At 33.4% G+C, this 12,511-nt stretch overlaps 1 protein-coding gene across 2 annotated transcripts; it reads left to right on the top strand.

Annotated features, from left to right (window-relative positions):
* The first annotated feature begins 286 nt into the window (after window positions 1-286).
* Window positions 287-11,334, top strand: LOC147071484 (luciferin 4-monooxygenase-like). 2 transcript variants are annotated; one of them, XM_085948598.1, is made up of 8 exons: window positions 371-495; window positions 671-794; window positions 2,586-2,793; window positions 4,021-4,342; window positions 5,212-5,383; window positions 7,056-7,328; window positions 8,764-8,991; window positions 9,871-11,334. In XM_085948598.1, exons 2-8 carry the CDS (start codon window positions 678-680, stop codon window positions 10,168-10,170), a joined length of 1,620 nt encoding a protein of 539 aa, XP_085804724.1. In that variant the 5' UTR covers window positions 371-495; window positions 671-677; the 3' UTR covers window positions 10,171-11,334. The 2 variants fall into 2 exon arrangements, with proteins under 2 accessions (XP_085804723.1, XP_085804724.1); XM_085948597.1 differs by having other exon boundaries at window positions 287-794.
* The last annotated feature ends 1,177 nt before the right edge of the window (window positions 11,335-12,511 follow it).

Genomic DNA, 12,511 nt, shown 5'->3' with positions numbered 1-12,511 from the left:
GGTATTATTTAATTTTTCAACGGGGCCGTAAAGTGTATACATAGTTGGTATCATTTTAACTAGTTACTTTGTTGAGAGTTTAATGTTGACATGTACCTAACCATAATCACTAGTTTATCTAAATAAATGGAAAATTAAAATTAATAAAAGTACTAAAACAACTTTTAAATTATTATATTTTGTATATTTTTTTAAAAAAGCTAAAAAATAGTAATTGTATAGTAAAATTCTAATATTATTTTTGTGTTATCTTTTAAAACTGACAATACCTTGATAAAAGTACTTTGACATTGACATTTCAAGTTTAAAGTTTACTTTTTATGGTTAAATTTTAGTTTTCTTTCAGTGTTCATTTATACGTTGACAATTCAACAGTTTATTTCTTTTAAAAAGTCAGATGTATAATAATTTGTTTAATAAGTGGTTTAGTTAATTTCTCGTTTGGACAACGATAACCTTTCTCACTGCGACAATAATTCTCTTATCATTCAACAGGTATTTTTATTACCGCGCAGATAAAGTGCACATGACTATGTTATGGTACTAATAAGACACTTTGAATTAATGCCAACGACCTGTTTAATCGGATACTGAATACATAATACAATTATTATATTAACCGAAGTCTGTTTATCACTGTTTTAAGACGTTCTTTTTCCAATTTAATCAGTTTAAAAATGACTGACGAGAAATACATACTAAGAGGACCACCGGAAGTGGAAGGAAATTTTGAATTATCCTATGGTGAACAACTTTATGAAAATTTGAAAACTGGAGGGAACTCAATTGCACAGGTGAATGAGTATGGTTAAATTTAGGGTAAATGTGCCGCAGATGCCGTCATGAGATTTTATTACTTTCTTTTTAGAGCAAACCTAACCTAACATACCCCAACCTAATATTACCTACATAATAATATATTCTTAGTTTGTGATAATGATGCATCAAAATGTATGAAAATTTCAAATTTTAAATTATCAATTATTGGATCGAAAAGCCTATGCACCGACAGAAAATGGTGTTTATTATAATTGTCTACATAGAATAAACTGTTTTCGTAAAAAAAAAATGATAAAATCTCATGGCGGCATCTGCGGCACAATTACCAAATTTAGTATAATACTGCATGACCATATTTATCATTTTTTTGGTGGAAACAGTTTATCCCATGTAGACAATTATATTAAATACCCTTTTCTGTCGGGGAGAAGCTTTTCCATCGAATAATTGTTGCCTAATTTAAAGTCTGATATTTTCATACATTTCGATACATCATTATCACACATTAAGGTTAGGTTTGGTTTGGTCTAAAAAGAATGTTATAAAAGGTCATGCAGTCATGTGTGGTACCATTACCCTTATCCAGGGAACACAAATAAAGGAAATGGGTTACCTTCTGTACGTGGTTGTGAGAAGATACAATTCTCGAGTGTAGAAAAATAGGGGATAAACTTTACTTAAACACGTATTAAAGAATATGTGGTACAAGTCGGTTATGGGGAAGCCAGGAGGGAACCGCGCTAATTGTCATAGTCGATTTTTGGGAAAATTCACTAATTCAAGAATGAAAACCTAACCTAACCTAACCTAACCTAACCCAACCTAACAAATAATCCAGTATACCAGCTATTTTCAAAATGTGTTTGCCGCTGGCTTCCCCATAACCGACTTTTACCGAATATGTTATTTTCAATATTTATGTATGTTTCACATTATGCAAGTTTATTGCGTTTTATGACCTGTCCGTCATTAAGTTATAAACCAAATCTAGCTTCAAAGTCTTGATCTATGGCGACTGCCTTCGCACTTCCATCTCCTGTGTAACCAACTAACAACCAATCCTCGGAAATAAACCAGGATGAAAATTTTGCTACACAGACCCACAGATCTGTGCGTGATCAAAATGAATTGCATACAAATCAGTGGCGAAGGGTGGGGGTAGGCTGTTATGTTCTGACTCAAATGGTGCATACTAAACTTTGTCAGTCATATGTATTTGTTTTACATTGAAATAACAATTTAAATTGCGGCTGATAGTGTTGGTTAGTTTTATAAATTCAATTAAGCCCTTCATAAAACTAAGGCATAATAGATAATAGTCAAAAAATATTCGTAAGTATAAAATATTAAAAATTATTCCATTAAATCATACATAATTTTAGATATGCTGGTTAAAATGCTCCCACAATCTCTTTGAAAATTTTGAAAACGGAAAAAATTATTCAAAGAATAAAAGATATGCATTCGACTAGAAACATGGTGAACGATTGAATCTCAAGAACTCAATTGTAATTTTTAAACTTTTTCAATAAAATTCCTAAAAACTTTTTTTTCATTTTTTCACCATGAAAAATTTATCTTGACGTGCAAAGACGGTCGAAAAATAATATTTAGGAAATTTTGGCACGCACACGTAAAAAAGTTCGCCAATCCTGCTCTAAATAATAGATATTGGTTTCCATGTACATACGAAGCCAGATATGTAGTTAAAGCAATCAACACACTCAATATTCTATGCATCAGCGATCAATTAGTACTACCACCTTTATCTTATTGTGTTAATTGATTTTTTTTATACGTTTTAGATCGACAATGGGAGTGGAAATACGACTACTTACTTGGAGATACTGCAGAAGAGTATCAACTTGGCTGAGTCGCTGAAAGCAATCGGCATACAGAAAGGAGATATTGTGAGCATTTCCAGCGAGAACAGATTCGAATTCACTATCAGCGCCATAGCAATTATTTTTATTGGTGCTGTCAACACAACTTTAAATGTTACTTACAATAAAGGTAAATGGCAAAGAATTTGAAAAGAAAATTAAATTTTAATATCAACTGTGCTAAGCATGGCCCCCATAAGGGGGAGCTGACAGGGCTCTAGCCTGGGGGCCCGGCGAAGCGAGTCGACCAGATAAGTGAGATAAACACACATCACAAATAATTTGCTTTAATAGTAAAAAAAAGGCGCTTTCGTTAATATTTTTATTTAAAATTATATGGTTGTACGATACAATTTTCAATTGTGAATCAATACTTGATAACTCCATAATTCAAATGAATGTATTAAAATATACAAAAAAAACACTAAATATACAAATTAATTTTATCGCGTACACCATTTGGAAAATGCTACTGTAGAATGTCACACTGCCTTTATCCTTAGCGATAGGTAGTGGGGTCCGCCAAAGATCCTAGCCTGGGGTTCGCTTCAGGATGTGGGGGCCATGGTGCTAAGTCAAAAAGGCGTTAGGTACCTAGTGATTTTCAATGCTACAGGAGAGCAATTTCATCGTTCAAGACAAGGAAGTGTGGCACCAAATCTTTTCATTCTGACTCGTTTATAGCGTCATGGAAGGCAGCCATACACAAACCGTGGCTGCATATACATGGCGGGTGGAGATGGGGTAACTCAAATCATGTAGAATATTTCAAAAGCCTTTACAATACCAGCAGAATAAATAATTACTATGTTATAAGAAATTTTTTATTTCGAATTCAATAATAACATATTGTGATACAATTTTTTTATCTCTCAAGGGATCTTATGATAAAAATAAACAGTTTACATTGTACTCACATAAAACATTATGTAAATGACTTAATACTACACAAAAAGATTTGTATTTTGTACTTTAACAATATAATAACGTATCTTTTCAAGATTAACATTATGCAAAGTCATCAAAACATTATTATGATGTCACTCCTCACTTAAGTAATTTGTCATTTCAAAATTTTGAAGCAGGGTTTTGAATGTGTGAGTATCCAACAAAAATGAACCACGTATTATAGACATACAATAATGTGTGTAACAGATAAACCGAGAGCAGTTATCAGTATTCGACGTATGACGTATTCTTGACACGTGTTTAAATTTATCCCATATTCTTCCTTACTCGAGATCAGCTGCCTGCTTCTCCTTACCCGTTAGGTATTTTCCCATTATTTCTGAGTTCCCTGGTCCCTTCAAATAAGTAAAATCAGGGTTTCATGTAGCTTGTTTTTGATTATTTTCAGATGAATTACTTCACGTTTTGAGTATATCAAAACCGAAAATGATAATTTGTTCACCTTTTACAATTAATAACATAATCAAAACTGTGGAAAACATGCCGTTTGTTAAACAAATTATGACATTCGGAAACAAAAAGCCGAATCCTTCAATACTGATGTACGAAGATATGATTAAAAAGACAGTCAACATAAATTCATTTAAATGCACAAAAGTCGATGTGGCCAAACATCCTCTCGTCATTTTGTATTCGTCGGGCACAACCGGATTACCGAAAGGTGTTGTCCTTACTCACCATAACATGACCACGTGCCAATATCACTTGGGGTAAATATGTCATTTATTATGTTTTATTTTATTAATACTATCGACCGAAAGCACTTGATGGAATTTGAATTTAAATTCTAATGGATTTAAGTATTGTACTATTCCATTTAAATCATTTTTTGAGACCTGGCTTTCGCCTTTCGGCATCTTCAGGTGCCGTGTACACTCACCAAAGGCAAAAACACACTGACAACGAACATTCTTAACTCTAGCTTATATAATAAATCAATACAATAAAGTAGGTAAACATTTTATTACTTACCTATCAAGTCAAAGGTCACAAAAAATACAACAAACAAATTATGAATAGTTGAAGTGTCAGTAAAAAACCCTAATTAGTAAAAACCCTTATTGTATTGTATTGTACCCAAGGGTCTCAGCTTTTGAGCTTTGAGAATCGATGTCTCCGCCGAATCTTAGGGGTACATTGGTACGACTGCGTTACAAATACCCGAGTTCGTGAGCAGACACATCGGCCTTCGGTGATTTAAGTAATCCCGAAGAGACGTTTTACGTGGCTTGGACATTTGTTCAGGATGCCGCCAGAGTGCGACACTTCGTACCATGTGGCACAGAATCAAGGGCTCCGTTGTCGTGGCCAGCCCTCCCTCACCTTGCAGCGGTGCTACAAAAGCGATCTACGCGCTGCAGGTCTGGGATGGCGGGAGGCGCGAAAGTTAACGATGGATCGAGGGAAGTGGCATGAACTTATGCTTGTCCAATGGGGTGAAATGTTATGGGTTATATGTAAAAATTATGGGTGAAAGAAGAAGAAGATACGTATATAACCAAATAAATTGTAATGATAACGACAACGGATGACTTGATAAATTATCTATACTTATAATATACGTATATTTTTCTTTCAGTGCTAAAATTGGTGATCAATTAAATACAGACGTTTGTTTGCTATTAATAATGCCCTGGTTCCATGCCTATGGCTTTATTACCCATCTCGTCACGCTGAATCTCCATATTAAATATGTTTTCATGGTAAGATTTGAAGAGAATGCATTCCTCGGTGCCATTGAAAAATATAAGGTTGGTAAACGTTCCTATTACAATATTTTAAAAAATATACTTTATTTATTAATGAAGTTTGCGGTTATATGAGGGCGAAGGTCAAGTGCGACTAATGCGAGCACGTAAGTGAAATTTTACATCGAGCGGGATCACTATATCCGTCCTGTTCTATCGCGTGCCAAAGTATATGAAAAGAAGATACGTGTTTTAATGTTTATCAATGACCACCTATGTGCCGGGTCCTATACATTTTTTACTCTTTGACATGTTGTTGCTCTAGGATTAGTTTGTCCAAAGCGACAATATGTGAATTGTTCAGGAGACAAAAAACAAAGTTCATTTAAATGCCAGATCTTTCATATTACAGACGTAGTCAGTAAAGCTAGACAACACTATTATCAGAAAAGGATAAAGCGATCCGTTGACCAATCACGTAGTAGAAGGGGTGGTAACCCTATAATAACGATAATAATCCTCATTGGACAAACTAGTACCGACTGAAAAAATATTTCTGTTTCTAATGAAAAATGTAATATTTTTTTTAATGATTTCGATGCGTTTTTACACAAGAAAATGAACTGCATTAAAAAGTCAATTTCGCCAAAAATAGAGCTTCACCAAACTAATCCTAGAGCGACGATGTTTCAACTTGCAAGAAACATTGTCAGTATAGTCTCATAGCCCTTATTGTGAAAACATTACAGTTCTTAAATATTTTTTAAACGGTAAAAGTGTTTGTGCCAAAAATAAAATCAATGAAATTAATAAATACTTTAAAAATACAAGTTGTATTCGTGTTTGTGGAGGGGGGGGGGGGTGTAAATTTACCGCACCGGGTGACACCAACCCTAGTTACGCCACTGCTCAGATGCGTTGATGATCCACACACACAATAGAAAATTAGAGGGAATGTTGGTTGAGATATATGTTTTATGGTGCTGAATACTATTTCAAAATTAAATTTGACTTTTGCAATTGAAAGCCCACAAAATACCAAGATGGTGACCAACATTTACATTACATTTCAATTACTGTCTGATTGGATTGTTTTTCAATTTAGACGTCATATATTTTATGATGCCTACACTAATTCAATGTTAAACTTGATATTTTTGATGGTAGCCAAAATTTACATTTTTTAAGGAATTATAATATTACATCCTAATAGGATCATATGGGCCTCCACAGAGTGGACAGATTTTTTGTTTTTACGAAAAATGGATGTTAGCCCACTTGCTCAACCTATTAGGTCCATACTCTTGACTCCAAACACATATTGAAAATCAATATGTGTATTTGCCAGACCCAGGATTCGAACCTGGGACCCACGACATTATACGCCGATGCATAAGTCGCTCGGCCACCGTGGGGCCGTATTACATACATGTATAAAAAGATTTTACACATTTTAAAACTTCATTTATACATAACGTCATGCATGTGTGTTCAAATATTTATTTTTTTTAAGTCAGAGGACATAGACATTTTCAATGATGTGATGTGCATTTTGTTTTTGAAACGTTATTTTACTGTATAAAATTGTTTTATGTTTTTCAGAGTAATATTAAATTTGTTATAATGTAAATCTCATGTTGTTATATCCACTTAAATAAATAAATAAATTAATAAACAAACTATGCGTTTTTTGAAAGACATAAAAAACGATTGTTCATTTTTGATTCACCATTAGGTTACATTGACATATTTGGTGCCTCCGTTGATGGTGTTCCTCGCCAAACATCCATTGGTGAGCAAATACGACTTGTCGAGTCTCAGAGAAATCGCCTGCGGAGCCGCGCCCCTGTCGAGAGAATTGCAAATGGCCGTCACCAAAAGAATTGGTGTTCAAACCATAATACAGGGTTATGGGTTGACGGAAACCACACTTGCCGTATTGCACAATGCGATTGGCATAGTTAAGCCAGGATCGTGCGGAACAATCGTGCCGGGGACAATTGCTAAGGTATTCCATTCATTATTAACTACTGATTGATTTTTTAAAATGATATGGTTATCCGGTACTCACTTAACCTCCATGTCCTGGCCCAAATACACATTGAAAAAATTATATGGTATTCGAACCCGCAACTTCCCATTTTCTTACAGTCGTAATGCAATGCGCCGATACAGTCAAAATGATAGATTCAAATGTTAGTCTCTGTTTTCTTCAGGCGATAATTCGTCAAATGATTATTTTCTGACTGCCTTTCTACAAGGCATGCTTACTTTGCACTCTCTTGAATCTTGTAGATCTCTTCTGCTCTTGAAACACTTATCGCGAGGGATGGTTTTTAATCCTGATGTCCTAATGAATTTAAATTTACATGCGGCTGTCAATTACCTACATGGTTGCAGCCATTGATTTATTCTGGATCGGAACTATTTCCTCGTGTCAAGCTTATCAGGCACCATTAGCGAGGGGTGCAAGACTAGTCAATGCGCTCCCCAAAGACGTAGACATTTTCAGTGACATGCTATATATTTTGTATTCGAAATTTTATTTTTCTGTATAAAATTGTACTTAGATAATATGTTTTTATTTTTATTTATTATAATTATTATTTTATAATATATTCTATTCTTCTCTCTTGTGAGGGTAATATTTGTTATAATGTAAATGTCATACTGTGTACATCTTGAATTTAGATTTATTATGCCCACAATGTTTTGTTTTCTTAAATAAATAAATAAATAACAATTTTTCAACACAACATACTGCTCTTCCCTTACCGCAGATATTACACAACGAATCGAAATTGAATAACACTTTACTTCCTTCCCTCTGTCTGCCGAACAGCCAAGACCATCTCCAGTTTCATTCTTTTACCGACGGCTTTTGTATTTACATTTAATTGTGGTTAATGTATGGTTAATGTAATTGTGGTTAATGTACAAGGTCCTCTCACCCCACTAATTAATATTTTACATCATTATCGATAGGCTTACCATATGTCCCAGTTTGACCAGGATTGTCCCGACTGTTCCGGTTATGAATGATTGTCAATAATAAATTGTCATGATTAACCGTAGCAGCATATATGTGATGAGACGGCGGGGAAGGGTGCGAAAAAAGTTCATTCCAGCAAGAAGTATGACTGGTACAATAAATAAATAAAATATTTTTAATTTCTGCTGCAGCAGACCTTTCAATTCTTTCTTTTGGTGATTAAATTTGTTTCTTTGCCATATATCCCATTCCTGTCTCGGTTTAGAGTTTCACAATTTTATGGTAAGTCTAATTTAATTATCAATATCGATACCAGTCATAGCTAATTTTTCTTTTGATGACAACACCACAGCCAACCACCAATGATAATAGTAGACTTGTTTCTTTTGTGCTTTCACCCTCTCAAATATTACATACATCTATGGTTTACCATGTTTTTATATCTTTTCAGGTGGTCGATTTGGAAACCGGGAAACCCCTCGGCCCAAACAAGCCGGGAGAGCTTTGCTTTAAAGGTTCATTGATAATGAGCGGTTATATCGGAGACACTGCATCTACCAATCAGATATTTGACTCGGAGGGTTGGCTGCACACCGGAGACGTGGGCTATTATGATGAAGATGAATATTTTTTCATCATTGACAGAGTAAAGGAACTTATTAAATATAAAGCATTTCAGGTAAAGTATTATTTTTAACTCAATATCAATCAAAAAATACTTTTAGATAATTAAAATACTATATACATACATCATTTTTATTGCTCTTGTGAGAACAATGTACTTCTATTTATCTGTATTAGTATTTTAGCGCGTGCACACGTTCATGGATTTACTGGCACCAATTAGTATGTTAATAAAACTATTGCGATAATAGCTGTTTACATGCAAAAGTGCTGACTGTCTCACCAATCTCACTCTTCAAGCATAAGCGAGACGTGTTGTTGTCGCTGTGTGGCGCTATTTGACAGGTTCGGGCAGGTCGTTAAAAATTAGTGAACCTCAAAATGCTCTGCGTGTTGTAGTTCGTATTTTTTCCTCCAGGTTCGCCATTATATTGCTCGTCATTAATACAGTCTTGCAACTTGCACGATTTTCTTGATATGGCCGCGATAATACGTACTGTCAGCAGTAAATCCATGCACCTGTAAACGGGCTATTATACTGAATGAAACAAAAGTCTACTTCAAATCACAGTGTGGCTATAATCCAAGAAAAATACCATAATCTAATATAAAGGAATGCGACAATCCAAAATTAAAATATAGTAACTGTGGTCTTATTTGAAAATATTTTTTTTCGATACTGTGTAATGAATTTGTAAATCAGTGTAGTTGCTAGGTTTTTTAATGTTGAATATTTCAAAAATTGAGCAATTTTAAAATTTAAAAAAAATACAATAAAACGCTTTTTTGAAAAAATGTCCCTTGTCATGTTTTAAATTTGGATAGCTGCACTACCCTACAATATATACTAACTTGGCACTGACAGCTCGTATATTCTTTCTCTAATCAGTCTGAGAAAAAGTTTATTGTCTAACTGTGATATTTCTATTATCAGGTAGCGCCAGCTGAGATGGAGGCTCTTATTCTTCAGCATCCTGGAGTTAAGGATGTTGGAGTGGTCGGAAAACCGGACGAAGAGGCGGGCGAATTGCCCATGGCTTTTGTAGTTACTCAGACAGGGTCTCAAGTTACCGACAAAGATATAATTGACTTTGTTGCCGGTAAGGTATCATCGTATAAACGGTTAAGGGGCGGTGTCCATTTTGTAAATGAAATACCAAAGAACCCTAGTGGAAAGATTCTTCGGAGGATGCTGAGGGATATGTTGAAGACATTGCCAAAATCGAAGTTGTAATTTTTTCTGATATTATACGACCATTTTTTTTCTGATGATCTATTGTGGTGTTGCTGCCAAAACTTGGTAAGTCGATAATTTAGGTATTTAGAGTTAATAACGGATTATGTGTCTCTATATTATAAATATGTATGCTAGAAAAAAATTCGAGGTCATCCAACATATAGAACATGTACCTACATGAAGCATAAAGAAATTAGCATTATGCCTGATTTTAGAGGGCATGTAAAACTTTCAAATTGCTAGTACTCCATAAAATAATTTCGAGACTTACAACTTTTGGCAGTAACCCCACCACACGAATATATAATATGTAATAAACTCCCATATGTATATAGAACCTAAAAGCATAATTTGAAATGTGAATTATCCTTATCCAGCTAATAATAAATTCTATGGGCCCGATGCATAGTTTTTCGATGATATGTAAAGCTAACTAATTATGATTAATATGCATAGAGGGCATTATACCAAAACAATCAACAATACAGCAACCTTGCTTTCTGTGATCAAAATTTTTGTTTTTTTTTTAAATTCCATAGATTATTAAAATATTTTTTAATTGACATACAACGGTAAAAGTATTAAAAATTTAAATATACTGTGCGCCTTCTATAAATATTGACATCTACGTCATGGCATTGCATTTGATTACAGTATTACGCCACGCGCTCTTTGCTGGCGGTATTGCAACAGTTTTAGTTCCAGAAACGACTGTACGTATGTACATATACATATTATATAAGTTAATAGTTAACATAAACTTAAAATAATTTTATGGTTACTTTTTCAATTGTAAGTATTACAACACTACCTACATTAATTGATGCATGCGTTCAATAGATGTCAATCAATTTCATGTTTGCCTAGATAATCGCCACAAAACAATTTCGATTTGTAAGAAACAAGTATGACACATTCAAAACTATATTTACTTGATTTTCGTTAAAAAACATAATTATTTGACAGCAGCTGTGAGTTTTGTTTGCCTCCATGGGCCACCTGTTTTCTTCGAGTCCAAAAATTGGTTGACTAATACATAGTATTATGTATTATTATGCTCACTTTTTTATAGTATTACATACTATGCATTAGGCCCCAAGTTTGTATTATTTTTTTCTAGTCAATTGTAATAGTTATTATGTAAATGAAATTTAGAGGAGGAAGAAGAAATGAAAAATAATATAATAACTGTTATTCATTGAGTTACACAATATAAGTATTATAATTATATAAAAAACTATTTAACGAAAAAATTTATTTAACGAATAATTCACAAGATTTAAAATATTTCTTTTACTAAGGACATTCTGTGCCAAATTGACGCCAATTGGCTCCAATTGGTAACTTGTTAATTATGTACTAATATATCATATGAACTGAAATTTAATATTATATTATGTACCTACTCAGTTTGTATACTTAATTCAATTTTAAGTGGTGTTTGTTATTTAAAACTCATTTAGTGCTGACAACTCGACTTGCGTATTTGCATTAATGTGAACTCTGCCATTCTTGGTAGTATTGGCCTCTGTGTCTCTTATAATTACCTTAGGAATCGAGGGCATCCGTTGTTTGTTCTCCCAAGGTGCAGAACTAACCTGCCATTAGTGATGCCAATTGGGAGAGCAATAACCATGTTTAATGAAATCGCTTCGAATATTTATATATTCCACTTACGTGAGGTGAATTTAGGTGGACATTGTTTTTAAGATAGGGTCTATCAATGGTTCACTCTGTGTGCTTCCATCTACTTTTATTTTTATATTATTTCTTTTCTTATTTTATTACTTATTGTATTATTAACTCACATTTCTCTGTAGTTTTATTTAAAAATTTGTTAACACTTATTTTATGTCATGTCGTGAACGCTTTGAATTTATAATTTATTATGTTCATTATATGTAAAATAAATGTGATTTGATTTTTTGATTTTATTACCTGACCATTAGATATAATTAACGTCATGATATTTAAATGTGGTAATTAAATATTATTTAGTAAGTCAGCAGTGATTGTGATTAATGAGTAAATGTTTGTTAATAATTTAGAATTTAGCTTGTATTAGGGCCATATACATAGTCTTATGATTTACTTTGATAACCTTATCGTCGCCATGGGTAAACAAGGCTCCATCTGCCATTTTTTCATAAAATCACTTTTTAATGCAGTTTTATTCGCATTTAAAATCTGGGTCTATCTACATTTAAAACACCTTAAAATTGTTAGTAAATCCAGCAATATTCAACGTTTAAAAATGTTCTTCCTGAAAAACATACTAATTTTACAGTGCACCAAAGTTCCATCTGGATGCGTAATTAAAAATATCACGTGTATGAAA

This window comes from Rhyacophila brunnea, unplaced genomic scaffold (genome assembly GCF_057557595.1).
Source record: "Rhyacophila brunnea isolate RB1 unplaced genomic scaffold, BYU_Rbru_1.0 scaffold_20, whole genome shotgun sequence".
Lineage (NCBI taxonomy): Eukaryota > Metazoa > Arthropoda > Insecta > Trichoptera > Rhyacophilidae > Rhyacophila > Rhyacophila brunnea.
The sequence above is the reverse complement of the archived record's forward strand: the minus strand, read 5'-3'. Positions and strand labels throughout refer to the sequence as shown.

What these genes read in the sequence shown, in the direction of transcription:
- LOC147071484 (XM_085948597.1), top strand. Translation starts at nt 678, where the DNA reads ATGACTGACGAGAAATACATACTAAGAGGACCACCGGAAGTGGAAGGA. An exon ending in GTGCCATTGAAAAATATAAG is followed by an intron (nt 5,384 to 7,055) that starts GTTGGTAAACGT and finishes ATTCACCATTAG; the next exon opens with GTTACATTGACATATTTGGT. An exon ending in TTAAATATAAAGCATTTCAG is followed by an intron (nt 8,992 to 9,870) that starts GTAAAGTATTAT and finishes TTCTATTATCAG; the next exon opens with GTAGCGCCAGCTGAGATGGA.